Here is a 23,415-nt window from a genome sequence, read left to right as displayed (position 1 = left end):
CAAAGCTGTTCCAGGGAGACAGGTGGCTTACCTTGGCAGGCTTGGTAGTTTGGCACTCCTTTGATGGCACTGTGGGGATTCCAGCCCAGATGGAGGATACTTTATCTGCAAAGAATTTTGCAAACTCATTGCATCTTGACTGGGAGAGGGATTCATCATGCTGTAGGCATGCTGGTTTGCAAAGCATCTCCACTGTACGGAAAAGCTGAGCTGGCCTATTGTTTGCTGCCTTGATCTCATTTGAAAAGAACTCTGTTTTCTTACGGGTGATTGTTGATTGAGATTGTTGGTTGTTTTGTTCTCTGTACGGCACTACGGAACACTTGTGGCACCCAATAAATAAAATGTAATAATAATAATAATAACTAGAGATGTGCGGTTCGGTTCTCCAGAAATCCGAATCCACCCGAATTTCGTGAATCCGGGTAAATTCGAGTCACGGTTCTAATCTCCTAAGGAGATCCCATTAAATCCGGGTTGTGGTTATGATCTTTTTGCGCTTTGGAATTCAGATTTCCGAATTTCGGGTTTTGGATTGCATATATTACATAATTTTAGCTGTTTTTAAAACTTTGTATCTATTTTTATTTAAAGAATCCAGATCCAAAACCAAAACACTTGAGGGTGGTTTGCAAAACCAAATCCAGATCCAAAACCTTGAAGGAGATACAGATCCAAAACCAAAACATGGGGGTCGGCGCACATCCCTAATAATAACATACAGAACAATTGCAAAGTGCCGATAACAAGAAAAGCTAACTGAAATCAATTTGTATTTAACAAGTTAAATGTGTATAAGGTCCTATTCTTGGTGGAATAAGTTGTGGATCATGGAACAGTCCTGTGTTATTTTTAAAACTTCCCATTAAATACATCATTGCCAATTAGACACTAAAACAAGACAGTATTTATAATCATGCATTTACAAAACACTTGTTGTCAAAGCAATGAATGTCTTTTTTTAAGCCATGGTATGCAAATAAGATTTAGGAAAAAGGTGGAAAAGGAGGGGTGAGGGGAGAATTGCATAGTGCGGGATCCTGCTTTTATTCACATCATTAGGGAATTCTTTGAGGGATTGTGATGTTCAGACATAACTAATGCTGAAAGAAAGGAGGGAAGGAAAATTACATAATGACTTGCATGATGCTTCATGTGAAACAAACCCTTTAAAAAGGAAGTATTTCTAGTGTGTGTGTGTGAAGGGAAGGCAGCAGACAGTTCAGCAGGGTGTCAGCATCAATTTTGCAAACATGGTGACATCTTACCCAGTTCCTGAAGGTTTCACAGAGAATGAAGTATTTGGCATTGGCACGGCTCTTCTGGTTGAAGGTAAGATCTTCATTTTGCAGCTGTCAATTTTCAGAGCAAGACAACACAAATTTCTCTGAGCAGTTATAACAAGCTGCCCTGACATCCTGATGTAGAACAACAACACTAAATGGCAGGAAAACACCAACTGTGACATAAGAGAGGCAAATAAATCCACAAGTGCAATGTCTATAAATTCATCTCCTCTATGTGCAATTAGAATATAAGTTTGTATCTTAGTGTTACAGAGTAGTAATGATTAAATATCTCATAAATATACAATCTATTCCTAAACTAATTCCATTTTGTATATTTTCAAATACCATTCTTAAGCTCAGTGCACAGATATAAAAGGCAATTTCACTTGAACCGTAAGCACTTAGAATGAATCCAACCATAAATAATAAAGAAAGTTAAACTTTACAAAATAAAACAAAGTTGGCTGTACATGTAACTTGGAAAAATATGTTTTTTTTTTTTTTTTTTAAGCCTGGATATTCTCTGTAGTTAAATGCTGTTCACAGTAATGATTTACTAAAGAAGAGTACAAGCTTCATTAGCTGCATACATTATATACACACTACAATTAAACCTGTCACATTGGAAAAGTTGCTTGGAATACAAATACATATTAAACGTGATAACTATTAATATTACATTTGCCCACATTGTTTTGTAGACAACAAAAATTCCAAAAACTTACTGTATATATATATATGGACTATGTATGGTAAATATTTGTATACCAGTGGCATCAATGGTGGCACAATAAGCAATACTTTAAACTGGGGATAAATATATGAAAGAAAGGTAACCCATAACAAGATGATCAATTTTCTTGTTAAAATTCGGAAAATGCAAACAAACACTGAATTGGTTGCTATGGTTACTGCGCGTTTACCTCTGCTCTAGTTTCCATAATGGTCACAGTTAATGGTTACTTTTATTAATCTGTAATGTAATTAGCCTCATGGGGTCAATGTCAATGTCACTAACAGAGGAGATGGGTATTAAAGATGTGGGATTTGTGCTGTCAATATATCTGTTTTTAAGACAGCAATGATGGTGGGAAAGAGATGGGGGAGGGGAGTGGTTCTACAAGGAGCTATGGAATAAACACTTGAATGGTTAGTTAATGATGGAACTGCTAGAAGAGATTCAGTTTATAATACAAACTCATATTTTTATTTCAAATTTGACTGTTATCGTTGGTGATGGCCAATTTGTTTCTTGCAGCTCTGCTTGGGTTCATTTTAAATGGTCTGACAATCCTCTCTTTCTACAAAATCAGAGAGCTGAGGACACCTAGCAACCTGCTCATAATAAGCCTGGCAGTGGCAGACACTGGACTGTGTATCAATGCATTCATTGCTGCCTTTTCCAGCTTCTTGAGGTAAACAATTAACAACTCACGTGCTGTATTATGATTTATTAGTTTTATTATGTATAGAATTAATTAATCAAGTGCATTAGTACTATTAGTAACAATCATTTTTTGAGGATCGAACTTTTCAAAATTGATTTTTTTTCTGTGAAATATACACTTGTTTCCGCATTTGGTTCTGAATTTGGTTGCAAAACATTCACATTTTGTAGGTTAACTGTTTCCAGACTTACGCCAACCACATAATACAGCAGATCGAATTCACAGCAGAAATAAAATGTGCAGAACTCTGCAGAATAGTGAAATAAAAGCAGAACCAAAGGTGTATCCCTGAAACTTCTCACATCTGCGAAAAAAATCTGTAGAACAAATTGCAATTTTGTTCATCTTAGCTTTCTATTTACAACAAATGTAAGGAAAATAAAGTATACTCTTTTGTTGCGCACTCTTGTAGAAAGTAATTATTAATTGAATTAAAATATTACTTTTATTATATACTGGATAAAATAGGGGTCCCACATCTGATCTGTTGGATGTTAAGCATTAAAAAGTAAGATACTTAAGTAAGTAGAGAAACTCCAGTATCACTGAATGTGATACGCTACAATTGCTAGGGATGTAGGTATTAAGAAAAACAAGGATCACTAAAGGACTGGGGTGAAATAATAATGATATTATGTTATGAGTATATCCCTACAAATAGGATCCTTATTTTATTCAATATATAATAAAAGTTATTGTATAATTCAATTAATTTGATTGTTGAATATTATTCGCCAGCAAGATACATTGAGGGTCTATACCTAACAATCCATGTCATATTGTTGGTCTTTTTCTATCATTTATTGATACATGCTTCTGACCAGTTGAGGAATCAAACCTAATGTCTTTCTACCTACAACTAAAGTTGTTTGAACTCAATCTTGGTTTGATAGCCTATACATATAAGAAGGATGTTACCTAGAAAATCTCATTTTCCTCGTATTATCAAAAAGCAAATAATAAACAAATATATTGCAAAATGACAACATTTACTAGTGATGTGTGACTTTAGCCTATGACCACAATTTCACCAAAAACATTTCTCCAACACTTAAAGCAACAACCCCTAAAGAAGAGTTTTTGTTTTCTATTAATAGAACGTAAAGTACCTTTAAAGCATGTATCTGATAATGATTGTTGATACGGATATAACCATTATCTCCTTATCAATGCCTTTATGAATGCAAATCATATACAGTATGTATGTTAAAGGGTCAAAGCTCTCAGCATCAGCATATCATTTGATAGCAGAGGGGGCAGAAGAAAGGGGATAATGTCACAGTGTACAGAGAAGACACTAATTGGTTCAATTAGCTGCATGCTGTACGATATGCCACAGCTGTGGCATGATATAGGCAGCAACGGCACATCAACTCGCCATCATTATGCATTCATCTCATACAGAAATCTCAGATTTTTTTTATTTTATGGATACTGATTGCAACATAGTACATGGTTAGCAGCTATATGAATCAAATCCATTGTTGGGCTGCCAGTGAGTTTGCTACATAGACAAAGGCTCTCAAGCTGTCAGCAAGTTATGTGAAGGTGGATGTGTTAGAAGTTGGAAGGGGGTTACTGTGAAGGAAAAAAAAAGATCTCTGAGGTTATTCCAAAGCTTCTCTGCTCACTATGGGGTATATTTATTATAGATATTTTATGGTATGTGGTTGTTTAGAAATGGACCCCTAAATCATGTGCCATGAGACTGTTATATTAAGAATATATTATTATATTTATGATATAATTATATCATAAATATATATATTTCTACATAGATATTAACTATAGAGCGATCGGCTAGTTGGTTATAACCACAATAAATTGTGTGACTCAAAAACCACGTGATGAAGTCTTGAACTGACGAAATGCGTTGGTCCCTGTTGTTGCCATACCTGCCACATGAACTAATAAGCTGTTACCTCAGATAAGCTGTTCTACCTATTTATATACCTCATTCATTTATTTATTTTTTGTACCAAATCCTGTATCTCTTTGTTTGTTGCATTTTATTCTAACTTTTCAATTGTTGTTTTTAACCTTTACTGGTTGCACTTTTTGAAGTATAATAATTAATATAGAATCACACTGAGTTAGTTTTGAATGTAGCAATTTATTCTACATATACTATCTAACTCAATCTCCTTGTACTTGATGTTATGCACTTATACCTATATATGAAATAGGTTATTTCACATCTTGGCATTATTTTGCACATTTAGCACCATCACTTTATAACTTATTTATTTATATACATATGTCTATATATTTTCACGTGGTTTTTGAGTCACACAATTTATTGTAGTTATAACCAACTAGCCAGTCACTCTATAGTTAATATCTATGTAAAACTATCTATGCTATTAGTAAAAATGACCATTACTAACTACTTATTGACAGAGAGCTGACGCCTATATTTGAAAGGCCATTGTGCAGTTGTTGAAGTTTTGATCTGATTAAAAGTGATGGGTACATTAATTATTGGCGCTTGTCCTACCCATTTTCTCCAAATATATATATATATATATATATATATATATATATAATGTAATATTATATTACATTTATATTTATAAGAATTATAAATCATTAACAGCAGTGTGAAGACCAGAGCCAAAAGGGTTACTATGAAGCCTGCCATAGTGATTTTTGTTAGGGGGTAAAAAATCATGGGGTTGTGGCTGTAATTACTTGCTAGGAAATCAAGACTGAATTTGAAAATATGGGCAATGATTAAGTCAACTGCTGATAACAAATGTAATCACAATGGAATGTAATTAGTGAGAACTGTGCCCCTTTACAGCTGTAGCAGTGATGTTACTTCCAGCATAACACACATGTACAGAGTGATACAGACATGCACAGGATGACCCGTACATAGGAGAATCTATAGACCATTAGGTGGGCTGCATGTAGTGATTAAAATTGTGTCTAATACGAGGACATATAAGAATAATAAATAAATTAGAGAAATGCATTTTCTTTTATCATAGATCTTATTGCAGAAGACGTAATAATTATATCACTGAGAATCTCATTAATATGTTCAATAACATTACAGTCAGACAAATGACAATGTATTTTATGCCAGTGTCTTAGAATTCATTCAACCCGTTACTGCTACTGTATTGTACTGTATTCAGATTGTATATTGTACCAACAATTCATATGTAAGACATCACACACTGAGTATAGATTTTGATGGGATCAACCAATTCATTTATGATATGATAGAAAGAGAAAACTCCAGGCAGCAACGGGGACAACAACAACTGTTACTATATTACAGATATCCCAGATCAACTGGCCCTAAAAATATAATGAAAATACAATGTTGCACAGCAATTTATTTCTTTACTTTCTTAGGTATGTATGCATTTAAACTTAAGGAGAACATTATCAGCAAAGCTGTTACATTTTCCATTGCGGAAAACAAAGCTGACCTATCCATCAGAAAGACACCTTTTTGCACTTTCTAGACAGCCTTTACGCTGGAAAGTTTAATTTCATCAATAAAATGAAAAACATTCAAAAACAGAGATGGTACATGTAATAAAAAGAACCCTAATGGCCCTTTATTCTCTTGGTTAATTTAAGACATCTATATATATATATATATAAAAAAAGTTTGTTTGTTGGCGAATATCTTCCACAGCTCTCAAGGTAAAGCTGCCAAATCCTACATAGTTATTTAGTATCTAAAAAGTAAGCTATTAGATCACTTAGCAACAATACAGCAAATCTTATATATAAATTTCATTGGTCTGGTTGTTTGGTTGTTTGTCTGTCTGTCCGGTTAGGCTTTTGGGCACCCCTGCACCGATTGGAAAAAAACAATGTGAAGCAGTCCAGTTGGATCCTGACCAGATTTTAGGAGGGTTAGGGTCCCGGTCGGACCTCCCGTTGGTGTACACTGGGAAGAAATTTGATCCAGGGAGCCTGTTCTGGGCCTTCTACTCAATGGATTTGGATGAAAACTTCACAGAGGGGTAACATTGGATCCCAGAAGACATACTAAGGGGTTGAGGTCCCAGTTGGACCTCCCGTCAGTTCTATGCAGAACTTTGATCCGGGGATCCTGTTATGAGCCTTCCACTGGATGGATTTCGATGAAAACACAGAGGGGAGGCAATTTGTCTGGGATGCCTAATAGAGTGGTTGGGGTCCTGGTCAGACCTTACGGCGAAGTGTGCCGGTTAGATATTTGACCTAAGCAATCTGTTCAGGCCCGGGGAGCCTATTCTGAGCCTTCCACTGGATGGCTTTGGATGAAAACTTCACAGAGTGGTAACATTGGATCCCAGAAAACATACTAGGGGGTTGAGGTCCCAGTCGGACCTCCCACTCCAATATACTGAAATAGGCAAGTACTTTGTTATTGATGCATAGTGCCAGAAGAGCACAATATTTTTTATGTTAAGCAACTGGGTAAGTGGTCATATTTTATCTACATAATGTTGCACTAATCCATCAGATTTTACCCATAATTGAGATATCACTCTTAACATACCTGAGTAGCCATCAAAATGTTATTTATTTATTTATTGTGGCTGCTCCAGTGAGAATCAAACCAAATCAGTTCCAACAATCAGATCATTTAAAGAAACAGATTATTTCAAAAAGTTTGGTTTTGAGTCCAGAGATGTGCAATGTGTAATAACTTATCAAGTTATATTAAAGTCTTTTTCCAAGACTACTAAACTATCCTGCCTACATTATCCTGTATCAAACAATCACAAACATTGATAGTGCTCAGTGTGCTATCAGAGCAAAAGTTATGTCACTATTACAGCTTAGCACCTAATTAAATACTGTTCTTTTGTCCTGCCTTTGTTAGCGGATAATTCATACCAAAAGTGTTTAGAGCGAGCTAAAAAGTATTGCTATGTCCAAGAAGACTTACGTCAGATCTTCTCAGAAGGACATCATGACATATAGTTACTGAAAAAAGTCTGTGATCTAATATTTGTGACTTAAAAATACCATGTTATTTATTATATTTATTATTTATTTATTATATTACTGCATTATTAAAAGCTCATTGTTATTTATTATTATTATTATTATTATTATTATTATTATTATTATTACTAAATTGAGTACATCTTTGTTTTTCTTTGTATTTTTTTTTTCATTTTAAACAGGTACTGGCCATATGGGTCAGAGGGATGCCAAATTCATGGATTCCAGGGGTTTGTTGCAGCTCTGTCAAGTATCAGTTCCTGTGCTGCAATAGCATGGGATCGTTATCACCAGTATTGTACTCGTAAGTGCTGAGACTAATACCCATCACATGCACGTGTACTTCATAAGTTCTGTACTGTGTATACCTCATAGGTTCTGTAATGAAATAGCTTTTTTTTTAAATCACATTTTAGGATATATCTGTCTATTTTAGGGACCACTTATTATATTTGTCCATTTTCAAGACCACTTATTATATTTGTCCAAGTTAGGGACCACTTATATTGGGCTTAAACATGACTGTCAACTGTACAAGTTTTTGAATATGTGTCCCTCAAACTTGTTTTCCATAAAAGTTGCTGTCTTTTATACTGACACAGTGCAACTTATTTTGGTGCACACATCCTTAAGTTTGTACTTTGTTGAGTGATGGGGTATATTCAAAATACAGCAGAACTGCATTATTGCCGATTTTTCCATGAACATCACATTGTACACTATACTACATATTAATGTGATCTTCATAGAGAAATATGTACAAAATATCAATGTGATCGCTTCCCCCTCCACCCCCGCACAGACAATGGAGACTGCTGCTTACAGTAGGTAAGCAGCAGCCCAACGTGCAAAATCCGGCATCCTACTTAAGGTGCCCATACACGGTGCGGTAAATCAGCCAATCTGATGGACTGGTATGATTTGGCTGTTATATCATACCATGTATGGTCATGATATCGGATAGTGCGCGCACCCATGGGGTCGTACATCGCACCCCTAGATCTGGGGATGTGATGTGAGATCCCATGCAGCGCTATGCGGGTGGGGGAGGGGGGAGCTGACATATTGGGCGGTCGGACACCCGATCGCAAGTGTGTGGGGACCACCCGGATCCCCCGTTGTGTCGCACGTTTCATATCGCACCGTGTATAGCCAGCTTTAGTGCTTGTCGGGCACCATGTAGGAGAAAGGGAGGCTGTGAGGCTGCAGTGCTTGCCTCCCGTGCAGCGTGGGCCAGGGTAAATGTGGAGAGGGTGGGCAGCATCTTTCTTCTGACGGTGGTGGCTCAGACAGGGAGGGCTCGGTAAAAGGTGGAGGGATTGGCCAGCACCTTCCTTCCAGCAGGGGCTGCCTGAAACAGTGATTTGCACTGTGACATGGCCAATAAGTCGCGCTGCGCTGATTTTCTATATAAAACATGAGTGGAGAGCAACTCTCAGCCGCATCACAGTGCTGGGTGACAGGGAAGCTTTGCCAGTTGGACCATCTGAGAAATATAGCGTGGCAAGAACACTGCATAATTAGGAATGATTTTGATTTCTACTAACTGTTATAAAGATGACAGGTGTAATGAACCAAATGATTTTCTTAAATATTGATGTTTGTATCCATCTTCAAAAAAATTTCTTGTTTTGATTTCATAGGAGACTATCTGAAGCCCATGTATAATTTCTATATACTGTAATTTATGCACTTCACATATCAGAAATGAATAAATCACAAACCATCCCCAATATCCTCCTAAAATAATTCAAAGCAGCAATCTGACATAGAAGTGATCATCAGACATCAACTTTTATGTGGGCACATTATTTGAAAAAGGAGACTGCAGCAGCAGCAGAATCACAGGGAAAATGTTGTGGCACCCATTTTACTGGAGATTTGTGCATGCTTAGTAGAGAAGTCACAAGGAACATGATGTGGGTAGCATGTTCCCAGGGAATCGGTATGATTTACTGCAGGACCCATGCCCGGCGGTTGGAATCCCGACAGCGGCATCCCGGCAGGGGAGGAAATCCCGATGGTCCAAGGTAAGTATTCTCTAACCTAATTCTACCCCCTAATCCTAACCCTCCCTTAGGGGTGCCTAGCCCTAACCTTCCCCTCCAGTGCCTAACCCTAATCACCCCTCTAAGTGCCTAAACCTAACCCCCGATTCCCCGCCGCCTAAACCTAAGTCCCCCGGGGGGGTGCCTAACCCTAAGTCCCCCCCCAGGGGTGCCTAACCCTATCCCCCTTCCCCTAGCCTAAACCTAACCTCCCGGGGGGGGTGCCTGACCCTAAGTCCCCCCCCGGGAACCCTAAACCTAACCCTTCCCCCCCGCGCGGCTATCCGCACTCGGCGCCTGGCGTCCCTTTGATCGGTAAAATGACAGGCATCTAGATTTAGACACCTGTCATTTAACCTTTGCCTGGATTAAGCAGTTGGGAAGCTGGCTGTCGGGATAGGTCCGCCGGCTTCTCGACTGCATACCGTTCCCGGAGACCTGTGCATGCAAAAGATTCTGGCACAAAGTCAGCGTCTACAGCATAACAGAGAGGAGGGGGCCAGCATGGAGTCTGCACACAGGCCCCCATCTCTCTTAAACCACCTCTGACAAGTAATTTTGTTTTTATTATTCTTTTTCCACTCACTGCGGAGAACATGGTGATCATTCTCTGCAGTCTTACTGTATATCCAGAGGATGAGCCCTAGTAGTCCTTCACAGTAAAGGGGTAAAGAGCTACAAATCTGAAAATGCATCCCATCCTCAGCCTCTAATCTCAGGGTTTTAATGGAACACGATTGGAAAATAAAATGCAAAATGTGTTCTGCAAAATCCATATTCGGCAACAGCTACAAATGGAGGGAATAATCAATGACCATAAACATATTCCACCTATTGAAGCTGCCATAATTAGCTAGAAGGGAAATGAGTACTTGAAGTGATTGTAACAAACACCTGTATCTGTGCTTACGGGACCATATATATATACATCTCTCTTGAAAGCTGACCTCCCAGCATTGTCATTATATATGATATCCTAGCATATACTGTATACACCTCCAACATTTTATATTCGCTTTTTTCTGGCAAGTAGTAATTCATATATATACATCTGTTTGCATATATTTAACAAATTGCATGGATGGTGGATAGTGCCTTGAGAACCCTACTGTACTGCACCATACATACAATCACTTGTATACTTAGCCCAGATATTTTGTATGGTTGTTCACCCATAATAACCATTGCAGGTAGCAAGCTACATTGGAGCACATCAGTATCGGTAGTAATGTTTGTCTGGGGCTTCTCTGCATTTTGGTCTATGATGCCACTCTTTGGCTGGGGTGAATATGACTATGAACCTTTAAGAACATGTTGCACATTGGATTATTCTAAAGCTGATAGGTAAGTCTCCTTTGGTCAGTGGCTTTATTTCTCTTTATTTTCATTTGTATAGTGAAATGTAATACCTTTATTAAAACAAAAATATATATGTTACAGTACACTGGTGGGAGTTTCTGATTTAACAATGATAATTGGTAAATCCAATAATCTAAGTTTATGTGGCTATAAATATTTTAGGATGTGTTCTTATATGTTAAACCAGTACCACTGTTTTTTATGCAGATTATGTAAAAACAGATTAATAATAATAATAATAATAATAATAATAATAATAATAATCTAGGATAGCTATTCAAGCCAGCAAATTGCCAACAACCCAATCAGAATTGGCATGCTGGTATAATATAGAGACAGTCTTAGAATGGCTTCTCTGTTACACTAATTGTTTGCTGGGAGATGACATACACATTTTCATAGAGTAACCATACTTACTAAATATGACTGGCTGCCAAATCCTTCTGAAATGCATAGGGAAGAGTTCAGACTAATGTTGTCAAGCTTAATTCATACAGTACATGTTTATACTGTAACTAGAAAAAAAAGAAGCATATATTAAAAATATTTTCCAAGCTATATTAGATTATTAATATACTAATCACTGTATTACTATTAGAAATTGTGGGAATGTATATTGTTTATAATATTGTCTAACATTACTGATATTTGGGGGGGGTTGTTATCTATAGTACTGGGAAGTTCATGCTTATGTCACACATAGTTTCATTATTAATAATTTGTTTTTCCTAACAATAACGTCTTTTGACAGAAATTATATCTCCTATCTTTTACCAATGGCTTTCTTTGAGTATCTAATACCTCTGTTTATTATGATGACTGCCTACCAATCCATACACCAGAAGCTAAGGAAAAGTGGCCAGATCAAGGTAATGTTCATTTCAGCCCAATTATATGAAGCACGCTGATCCCCTGCATTCTTGGGGAGGCTCATAATAAGCTTGCTGGGAAAAACACAGATAATCCTCTATGTTTAGTAAATACAATGAATTGTTTCTTTGTTTTAAGTTTTAAGCATTTGAATTTATGCTGATGTAACAACTGGGACACTTATGTAACTTTTTATTTTAAGCTTTGCTTTGAATGTGGCTGTTCACAATTAACTTTCTCTGAGCTGTACCCAGAACTCGATCGCTGACTTGCTGTGTACTCCTTGAGATACTTTGTCTATTCATGTGAAAACAAAAGGATGATCAGAGAATCTAGACATTAAGAAAAAATGGCAAAGAATGAAAGCAGGACTATTTGGTTATTAAATAGCGAATGTTTAAAAGTCATGCCTATTAAATGGTGAATGACCAAAAACAGAAACCCCAAAAAAACACAACGCAACCACAAGTTTAACTATTTTTTACTCATAATCTGAACGTATTTTACTTTATTCATCCTATTTTGCTTTTATAGAATAGATTTAGCACTGTGTATTTTTACATTTACTGCATAGTAAAGAACATTTGGTACTTGTGTACTTTACAGACTCATTGCAGAGAGAACCCAATGAATGTATTATATGGTACTTGTGTACTTACGTACACAAGTACCAAAAGTTGTCCCCACCTAAAGAAGAAAGTTGTCCCCACCTAAAGAAAAAAGTTGTCTCTTTGCGGGCTCACTGCACTCGCCACGCTTTGGGCTTGGTGGCTCGCTACGCTCACCACAACATTATATTCCCCCTCTATGCTCACTTGGATGGTAGGGAATGATGCTGACACTGGGAATGACTCTGGACACTGGCTGATGACATCATGGTCCTCTCCAAGAAGGGGATTTAGACATTACCATGATTGATAATAATAATGAGTGCAGGATACTTGGGTTCTCTCTGCAATGAGGGTCTGATTCAGACCCGCTCGCGAGTGCTGAGCGCTCACAAGCGGGTCGATGTTGCCCAAGTGTGCACGCGCACGACGGTGGCGGCTCCGTCGTGTGCATGCGCGAGACCCGAATAACGACAGGCAAGCCGTCGTTATGGGTCTCGTACCAAAGGGGGCGTGCTGTCGATGGTGATTGACAGCACGCCCCCTTTGGTGGGTGTGCCGGGGGCGTGGCTGCCCAGACAGAGGCGTTCCCTACCGTCTGGGGACGGCCCCACTAACACCACTAGTGATGTCAGTGGGAGTGCTTTTGGCTCTTATAGAGCCAAAAGCACTCCAGGGCTTGCGGCAGCGAGACCCTACCGCAAGGGTCTCGTCGCAAGCCCGTTGGTCGCGATGGTCTTGACCATCGCGACCATCATTGTGGCTGCTCGCTTTAGCTGTGGGTGGTTACCCACAGCTATGCGAGCGGCCAGGAGGCCGCTCCAAAAAGTAAGAGGGACGGCCCTGATTCAGAGCGAGCGCTCTGTCAGAGCGTCTGGCTCTGAATCAGGGCCTGAGTCCGTAAAGCACACAAGTACCGAACATTTAATATATAAGATAACATATTTAAATAATAAAACAAATACCAATAATCATGTGTAGAGCATAAATGGCTACATACAATGTACAAAATATTGCAAATTAAGAGAAAAATATTTTTAATAATGAAAAAGTGTTGAAGATATCTGTCCCTGCAGTGCTGACACACAGGTGTGGCCAGTCATGTGGTTGAAATATTGGCTCTAGAACTCTAGAAAAAAGGTACATGTGAATAGGACACAGTGATGTAAGGCAACATAATATGATAGTTGTGCTGGTGAGTGTAGTACAGTTTGGTGGAATATACAAGTTATTGGGAGATCAATTTAATCAGGAAATAAATCTATTTTACTGGGGTGCCAATAAAGTGTCTCATCTAAAAATGAGAACAAAAAATTTAATTATATTTTTAATATAACTGTATTTCTATTCTGCTGCTACACCTAATTTAGGATATTATATTATGAAAAGCACAGAAAAAATATAAATGGAAAAGGTTGTGCTAGATAGGAATGTGTAGCAGTCAACCAAATGAAGAGATTGGACATCAGTGGTCTTTCCACTTTATATTTGTCTGGCTAGTCATGTCTGCACAAATTGTTTTGTTACAAGTTACAGTACTATAACAATAGATTCTACATGTTCCTTGTAAAAAGTTCATTTGAATAAAGGGATTAGGCGAGATTTGTGCCTCAAAATCATTTTCCTTTCTCTTTGTTAATGTAATAATAATGCAATATAAATTTTCTCATCATTTGTTAATGCCTTATATCCTTAGATGAACACTGGCATGCCTGTAAAATCATTGATCATCTGCTGGGGGCCATATTCACTTTTATGCTTTTATGCAATCATTCAAGATGCGACTATCCTTTCTCCAAAACTACGCATGGTAAGAAAATAACATTGTTTTCTTTTCCATTGAAAATGGGGGATATTCTAAAAAAAAAAATGTTCATAAACTTATGTAGAAACTGCTATTTCAGCATGAATTGTTGCTATGTACTAATAGCACAATGCAGGAGATTTTCCAGAAAGCTCCTGCAGAAGGCTAATTAGCACTGCAGGTAGTAGTCTCCCTTATTGTCAATGGGGACTACAATCTGACCCTTATGTACCAAACTTCAAACAGCTAAACTCTTAGCAGTTTAGCCCCAATATTTTACAACATGTTCAGATTATTAATAAATAGGCCCTATATCTTTTGCACCGTGTGATAACTATTAGCATTACGCTGTGTCATATTCGTTACTTTCATGTGTATGTAATTATATTTGATTATATGATAAACACACATTTGTAGTTCTAACAAATTGATCCCTTAAACCAGGGGTTCCCAACCACGGTCCTCAAGGCTCACTACCAGTCCAGGTTTTAGGGATAGCCATACTTGAGCACAAGTGACTTAATTAGTACCTCAGTTATTTTGATTAAACCATCTGTGCACAATCATGGACATCACTAAAACCAGTACTGTTAGTGTGCCTTGAGGACCGAGGTTGGGAATCACTGCCTTAAACAGATGACAACTCCAGTCCTCAGAGAACCTTAACAGCAATATGGGATTTACCGCTAGGCTACTAAAGTGGCTGCTTACGGCCTGGCGGGTCTAATTGGGCCTGCACTGGTGCTTACACCTGTGCAGGCCCCCTGTGACAATGTAGGGGTCCACTGCTAGGCGGTGCTAATAATGAGTCAAACTGACTCATTATTACTGTACACTGTGGCTGACCATGGGCCTTAATGATGGCTGTCTGGACGGAGGAGAGGAGGGGGCCCCTCCCCTTCTTATCCTAGCTCTACCTGTCACTGACTGCCCAAGACCCAGCCCCTTCCCCTCAGGTCCCCACCCCCTCCTCTCTGTATATTCTACAGTCACCCTCCTATTCCTGTATGATGCTGAGACCCCGCCCCCTAACCCTGAGACCCCACCCCTTCCTTTCCAGTCTAGCCCTATGTCTCTCCTTGAGTTCTTTCTTTTTCTGTGCCTTGGATCCTCAGATAAGTGCCAGTGTCATCTGGGAGGGTGGTATATGTATTCAATTGGGAGGGGTGTATATTTTTGTGGGGGGTTGGAGTGTGGTGGGGGTGGTGTGTCAATGTTGTGTGTGTGGGGTGTATTATTTTCTGTGTGTGCAAGAGGTGTATTCATTTTATCTGTTTTATAAGTTATATGTGGGTCAGTGATGTTCTCTGCATTATATGGCGCTTGCTGCGACACTCTCTGTATTATATGGTGCTTACTGCGATGCTCTCTGCGCTTACTGCAACTCTCTCTGTATTATTAGGCAGTCGCTGTGATGTTCTCTACATTATATGGTGGTCACTGCATCTCTCTTTGCATTATATGGCTCTCGCTGCGACGCTCTCTGCATTATATGGTGCCCACTGCAACGCTCTATGCATTACTAGGCAGTCGCTGTGATGTTCTTTGCATTATATGGTGGTCACTGTGACACTCTGCATTATATGGCACTCACTGTAACACTCTCTGCATTATTTGGTGCTTCTCTACAAACTACACTTCTTTTTCGGTTGCGAACCTTTGGTATGCAGATGGGGGTCTCATTCAGACCCGGTCGCAAGCGCCGATGTGCTTGCAACCGGGTTGATGGTTAGCAATGTGCATGCACAGCGGCCGCACTGCGCGTGCGCAAGCCCCAGAGCGAGAGAGATACTCTCTCGCTATGGAGCTCTCTACAAAAGGGGCAGCTGTCGATGTTGATCGACAGCTCGCCCCATTTTGAAGGTGGGCCGGGGGGTGGTTTCAAAAATGGAGGCGTTCCTTAAGGAACACCTACCATTTTGTGGGCGGCCGCACTGACATCATCAGCGGACGTGTCCCGGCGGACGGGGGCGTGCCCCGCCCCCCTTCTCATGGCTGCCGGTTGTGTGTGTACGGGCGGACTGCAGACCGCCAATACACACCTGCCGATGGACATATATGTCTGCAGACATATCTGTCCATCGGTTGTGCAGCACAGCCAATGCGATATGTCGGTGAACGGCGACGTTCACCGACATATCGCGGGTATACACTTCCCGACGGCCAGCAGATATATTGGGCGATCAATTGATCGGCCAATGTATCTGTCAGTGTGTACCCATCTTAAAGCACTTATGCCAAGAATACTGTGGACAATACAAACATAGCAAAGAACAATAATAGTAGAAGTATTATAAAGACATTGGTAGATTAAGACAACAGTCAGGCTCTGATAGCATGCCCCTGGGAACAGACAGACTTGGATGAAATGACTTAAGGTGGGTACACACCTAGCAGATATATCTGTAGATGATGGTTGTTCATACACACTGAGCAATCATCATTTTCCTTCTGTCCGCAGGTCCCACTGGCTGGGGTTCGCGTTGTGATCCCCTCCCCGCGGCTGCCGCTGCAAGTGTACAGGCGGTCAGCTGATCACCTGTACACACAGTACGATGTACAGATCGGCTGTGCAGCACAGCCAACACGATATGTCTGTAAACAACGTCGTTCACAGACATATTGCTGGTACACACTGGCTCACGGATATACGAAATATTGGCCAATCAATTGATCTGCCAATATATCTGCCAGTGTGTACCCAGAATTTGAAGCATACTAATAAACTAATTTCCTACAATAGCAAATACTGTATGTATAAAATTAAGAAGGGTTATCTACAGTACACCACTATTCATGAAGAAGTTAGTAAGCTTGCCTTCAAACTTTAAATCGGATGTAGTCAGGAAGCCTGCGGTCGAAATACTGACACTGAAAGTCCGGCATGGGACTAAAGATAGGTGTCTAAATACCGATGTCACGCCAAAATCCTGACGCCCGGAATACCGAATGTAGGTTAGCCGGGTGTCGCAACCTGTTAGCCGCACGGGGGGGTTTAGTGTTAGGCACCACAAGGGGATTTAGGGTGAGACACCCACAAGGGAGGGTTAGGGGGGGAGAGGGGAGGGTTAAATATACTCACCAGCTGGCATCAGGATTATGATTTGTCAGGCTTCCAGGGTCGGGATTTGAAGCAGTCAGTATTTCATACCCAACCCGTTTAAATGTCTACCCATTACTAAGCAATATAAAATACTATATATTCCTGCATGTCAAAGCTTAATGTTTAATCAGCATTCTATAATGCTTTGCATTCTGAAGGCCAAGCAGCTGCCTTAAGTATGACGTTGTTCATAATGGATATGATGAAACACCAAAAATATAGGATGGTAACCTAAATCCATTTTGTGCTTTATAGCAGTGATTGTCAAACTGATTCAGCAAAGAACGCAATTGCTTTTATGCATGCAATCAGCTGATTGTTGCGTACTGCGCATGCGTATGCATCGCAGTGAGAATGCGCGTACTAGCCACTGCACTCGGGACTGCGGACATAGAGAATACACAGACCCATGGTAGAGTGATTGACAGGAAGTGGCATTTGTGAGTGGTGATGTGGGGGTGGTCGGGCGAACGCAGGTGTGCCAGTGTGTTGAAATGCCGTTGCATGGGCGTGCAGAAATTAGTCACTGCAAAACCAGACGCCCCGCCTGAGGTCTCATAGCCTGCGCTGAAGTCAGTAATTCCTGAGTAAGGTCTGGGTTTCTCTAACTGCCCGATGTTAATTGATGTTACAGATTGTTTCTCTATATTTTTAAAGTATACGGATGTGAGTAAGGGGAAGTGGGCGAATGCAATCATTTAAATATCACCGCTGATATTAGCAACCCAGTTGCATGCGTGTAAGCAGAATAGTGATCCATAGTGAAGTAGGCCCTCTATCCTCAAGGTACCCTAATAGGGGTGCCAGACTATAGATAGACAGTAAAATGGTTGACAATGTCTAGATAGAAACCAGGGGGTAAATCTATTAAAGAATCAAGTCTGATAAAGTTTTTTTTTTTTTACTCGATTAGCATCACCAGGGCCAAAACTAGGATTTTTGTCACCCGGGGCAAGATAGTAATTTGGAGCACCCCTGGTAATGTCCCCATAGTAATGCCCCCTGCAACAGTGCCCCTATATTAATGCCCCCTTCAGCAGTGCACCTATATTAATGCCCCCTGAGGTAATGCCCCTGTAGTAATGCCCCCATAGTAATGCCCCTGTTGTAGTGCCCATAAAGTAATGCCCCTGAACTAGTGCCCATATGGTAATGCCCCTGTAGTAGTGCCCATATAGTAATGCCCCATAGTAATGCCCCTGTAGTAGTGCCCATATAGTAATGCCCCCATTGTAATGCCCCTGTAGTAGTGCCCATACTGTAATGCCCCTGTAGTAGTGTCCATATGGTAATACCCCTGTAGTACCAATATGGTAATGCCCCTGTAGTGTCGCTTACAGAAAAAAAATATATTACTTACCTTAAACCCTGCTCTGCTATCTGCCAGCGCCCGCTGGTAATAAAATCTAAGCGGGTGTTTGGCTTGAAGCCTCCCTGCGGCAACGGGCTGGAGGACACTGGCAGCCCACCCCACCCTAATTGCGGTCCTGGCATCACCAAAACTCTGGTGATTTGAGGCTCCTGAAACTCACAAATTTACAAAGAAGTGAGTTTAACTGAGAGTGAGATGGCCGATGGTGAAGCAGATCGAGATATCTCCGCCGAGTAGCAAGTTTTGAAGGAGATTACTTACCGTTGATTGCAGTGTTTTCTCTCTGCAAAACTCTCCCAAGCAAGCAGCCTACACATATCAGTGAGATATGTGAAGGCTGCTTGTGTGTTGTAGCTGTAAAAAACGGGTTAAATGTAAAATAAAAATGATGTAGGGTCCCCCCCCAAAAGCATAACCAGCCCCAGACTGCACAGCCAGTCCTGGTTCCTAAAATTACAGGGAACAAGATGTGTAGGGTTCCACTGTAATTTAGGAGCCAGCACCTGGCTGCAGGGCATGTCCTGGTTTTAAATATAGGGGGGAAAATGTGTAGGGGTCCCCCTATATGTAAAACCAGCACCGGACTCAAACCGACTGGGGTATAATGCCACAGCCAGGAGACCATATCACCGGGTCTCCATGGCTAAAGCATTCACACCCCAAGCCTGTCAGCCGAAGCCGGGGATCTCAGGGGAAGTGGGGACCCCACCAAGAAGGCTACCGCTCCTGACTCACTGATCTGCCTCTCTACAGTTAGCAGCCGCTGAATGGCTGCCAGCTCCTGACAGTTCACACTGATCAGTCAGGAGCTGGGTAGCAGTGACTTGTCCATGTGGGAACTGTTAGTTGTCGAAGCCAATCAGCGGCTGCTCTAAAGTTAATGGCCACTGATTGGCTGGTGGCTCCTGACTGTTCTCACTGTTCAGTCGGGAGCCGGTTAGCGCTGTATGTGGTCACACACATACAGCGCTAACGTAAGTGTATGGAGCAGGTGACGGTGACTTCCCTGAATGCAGCGGAGACCATCCCCAGGATCAAGGTTAGTATACAATCTTTTTTGCAGGGCCAGTCATTATGGATTCTACATTGGAGAAGAGGACAGACTGGCTGCTACAGGTAAGTATGTGTGGGTTGGTAGGGGTATGAAATAAAGTTTTGCTAGGCACGGTGTGTGTGGTGTCTTTATTTGACAATTTATTTTACAGTAAGGGTATGGGTGCCGGCTGCCTGCTGGCACTTGTAGTTCCACCCCTGAGATCCCCGGCTTGGCCTGACCGACTTGGGCTGAGAATTCTTTGGCCTTGGAGCCCTGGTAATAGGGTTTCCAGGCTGTGGCATTACAGCCCAGCCATTTTGGGTCCAGTGCTGGTTTCAATTATAGGGGGACCCCTACACAATTTTTTTCTACCTATAATTAAAACCAGGACTGGCCCTGCAGCCTGGTGTTGGATTCTAAATTACGGTGGAAATCTACTCATTTTGTTCCACTTAATTCTAGAAACCAGGACTGGCGAGCAAGTCCGGGGCTGGTTAAGCTTTTGGGGGGGACCCTACGTCTTTTTTTACAAACATTTAACCCATTTTTTACAGCTGCAACACAAGCAGCTTACACATATCTCACTGATATGTGCTGGCTGCTAGCTCGGGAGAGTTTTGCAGAGAGAATACACTGCAATCTCGGGTGAGTAATCTCCAGCAAAACGTGCTACTCGGGGGAGATATCTTGTTCTGCTTCACCATCAGACATCTCACTCTCGGCTAAACTCACTTCTTGGTAAATTTGAGAGTTTCAGGAGCGTCAAATCACCCAAGTTTCGGCGAAGCTAATCAAGTTAAAATAAAAAGCAAACTCATCCAGACTCGATTCTTGGTATATTTACCCCTTAAGGCACACATCCATTAAGCGATTTTATTGAGCGATTGAACGATAACGATATCATTATCGTTCAATTGTACATAAAACGTTTGCACATTGTTTGCAACAATGTCTTGAATGACGAGCAATGCGCGCTCCCACTGGTCGTTTAGATATCTATCATCGTGCAAACATGCTGTACAACCTGACGATATTGTCAGGTTCAGCATGTTTCCAGATGATTGATGTACTTCACTGAATGACTGCTCGTTCGTTGTAGGCACATCACAGACTGACAAATGACTGCACGATTACAATGTTGTAATCATGCAGTCGTTTGCATTTCTTCTAGGGGATGTGTGACTTTAGCATATTTACCCCCAGATGTTAGACAGTCAATACGTCGACTGGGACAAAAGGTCAACAGGGACAAAAGGTCAACACACTAAAGGTTGACATGTAAGAAGGTCGACAGGTACAAATGGTTGACATTGTCAAAAGATCGACATGAAATTCGTAGATGCAAAAAATGGTCAACGTGATTTTTTTTTTGTTTTTAGGGTTAGGTTTAGGGTTAGGGTTAGGCACTTACCAGAGGGTTAGGGTTAGGTACTTACCCCAAAGGTAAGGGTTAGGCACTTACCCCGATGGTTAGAGTTAGGCACTTACCCCGACGGTTAGGGTTATGCACCAGGAGGGAGGATTAGGCTCAAGCACTTACCGAAGGGTTAGGCACTAGAAGGAATGGTTAGGGTCAGGCACCTACCCCGACGGTTAGGGCTAGGCACCAGGAGGGAAGATTAGGGTTAGGCACCAAGGGGAGGGTTAGGGCTAGGGTGAAGATTAGGACTAAAAAATGTGGTGTTGACCATTTTCATGTCGATCTTTTGACAATGCCAACCATATGTTCCTGTCAACCTTCTCACATGACCTTTTGTCCAAGTCAACCTATTGACTGTCTAACATCTGGAGTCTATCTAGACATTGTCGGCCTTTTTATTGTATGCTGCTTGTGCACAGACTGCATAATCAAACTGACTGAGGTACTAAGTAAATCATCTGTGCTTAAGCATGGATATTTTTAAAACCTGTATTGTTAGGGCCTGGAGTGGATTGGGATGGAAAACCAGCTGGGAAATTTCTGGAAGCAGCCCTTTTGGGGGCGGGTCTGTTGAGGGGGTGGGTCTGTTAAGGTGCAGGGTCTGTGGAGGAGGGCAGGATACTCCCTCCTCTTAGGGCCTGGAGGGGCTTTTGCAAGCCACTGAGGGGAGCAGGGCTGGCAACATGAATCTTGGTGAATGACTCACTCTTTTGGGGCCCCCCATCCCTCTGCACTAAGTACAGGCAGTGACGGACAGACCCAATTACAGCTGGGAAGCTGCACATTTTTGTTCATCTCCCTCAGCATTCCCTCTCCCCCCCTCTCCCCTTACTTCACATCGAGCTGGAGGTGAGTGGACAGGATTTTATACTCGAGTCTGCACTGTTTAGGGTGCCTGGTGCACTACACAATATCTTTGCTGTAATATGCAAAAATCTGCAGATCACGCTAAGTACAGCATAGGTGAAAGAATATTATATACTGTAATTAAACGGGTGTGGTTCAATGGGTCTACATTGTCTAGATAGACAGTGTTTAGGTAGACAGTGGAAGATAGACAGGCAACAGATAGACAGGGCCTGAAGGTCTTCCATTGTCTACCTAAACACTGTCTATCTAGACTATGTAGACCTAAAGACTGGATACCAATTAAACAAGGTGAAAATGCAACTGGTATTTAAATGACAAATGTAGAAACAATCATGCGTGATAATATACTGTACAGTATATACACCAACTAACAGGTTTTCTTTGCCCGAAATGAAGTTGTTTGTTTTGTCGTGTAGATGCCTGCTGTCTTAGCCAAGATATCCCCTGCAGTGAATGCTTACGTATATGGACTTGGAAATGAGAACTACAGAGGAGGGATTTGGCAGTTTCTCACTGGACAAAAAGTTGAAAAAGCTGAAACTGATAATAAAGCAAACTAATGTCTCTGAATAAGCTCTGTTTCACCAAGTAATGGACAATGAGAAGTGTTGATGAAAATGTAGGCAACCTGGTTATGCCTTAAACCAATCAGTTTTGCATAACTTTTCCATCCTCCATGTGAAAGTAATATTTCACTTCTGTTTAACACAGTGCCAACTTCTTGTCTCTTGCACTAAATTCGCAACATTAAGTATAATAAAAATGTCCATCTATGTAAAATGTAGCTATCCTGTTATGTTATTTCCCACTACAATGCTAGAAAAGCATAGAATACTCAAAAACATAACTACAGTATCAACATATTATATTTTATTTCACCAATTCACCAACAACATAAACACGTAAGTAGCTTTAGATAGCACAAGACTTTTAATTTACATATTTTGAAAAAAAGAATGTACAAGGTAGTCTGCACATGCATAGGGCTAATCCTATAGTATACTGCACTTAGGAGCCCATTTATCAATGTGTTTTATCATATACAAGGTTCTATTGTATAAAGCTGTAAGGCATGTGTCTCGCAGCTCTCACTGGCAGCTGACTGCTAGACACAGCCACAACTTATATTTCCCTTCCCCCAAACAGCATTGTACCATGCACAGGACTGTTCCCCAAGTCCTGTCAGTTGTGGAGCCAGTAACACCTCCCAATCATGTCCCCGCAGG

The 23,415-nt window shown here is 40.8% G+C and overlaps 1 protein-coding gene across 2 annotated transcripts in view; it reads left to right on the top strand.

Moving 5' to 3' along the window:
• RGR (retinal G protein coupled receptor) overlaps window positions 1-22,952 on the top strand; it is a 78,933-nt gene extending 55,981 nt beyond the window's left edge. Inside the window, exons 1-7 of one of the 2 annotated variants that reach the window (XM_088463034.1) lie at window positions 1,149-1,332; window positions 2,548-2,704; window positions 7,882-8,003; window positions 10,938-11,091; window positions 11,858-11,975; window positions 14,281-14,394; window positions 22,606-22,952. In XM_088463034.1, the coding sequence (XP_088319160.1) occupies window positions 1,254-1,332; window positions 2,548-2,704; window positions 7,882-8,003; window positions 10,938-11,091; window positions 11,858-11,975; window positions 14,281-14,394; window positions 22,606-22,749 (888 nt within the window). In that variant the 5' untranslated portion in view covers window positions 1,149-1,253 and the 3' untranslated portion in view covers window positions 22,750-22,952. Of the gene's footprint in view, window positions 1-1,148; window positions 1,333-2,547; window positions 2,705-7,881; window positions 8,004-10,937; window positions 11,092-11,857; window positions 11,976-14,280; window positions 14,395-22,605 lie in introns of those variants that run through there. The other variant, XM_088463035.1, reaches the window with a different exon arrangement.
• Window positions 22,953-23,415: the final 463 nt, after the last annotated feature.

This window comes from Taudactylus pleione, unplaced genomic scaffold (genome assembly GCF_031769625.1).
Source record: "Taudactylus pleione unplaced genomic scaffold, aTauple2 ptg001314l, whole genome shotgun sequence".
NCBI classification, from domain to species: domain Eukaryota; kingdom Metazoa; phylum Chordata; class Amphibia; order Anura; family Myobatrachidae; genus Taudactylus; species Taudactylus pleione.
The sequence above is the reverse complement of the archived record's forward strand: the minus strand, read 5'-3'. Positions and strand labels throughout refer to the sequence as shown.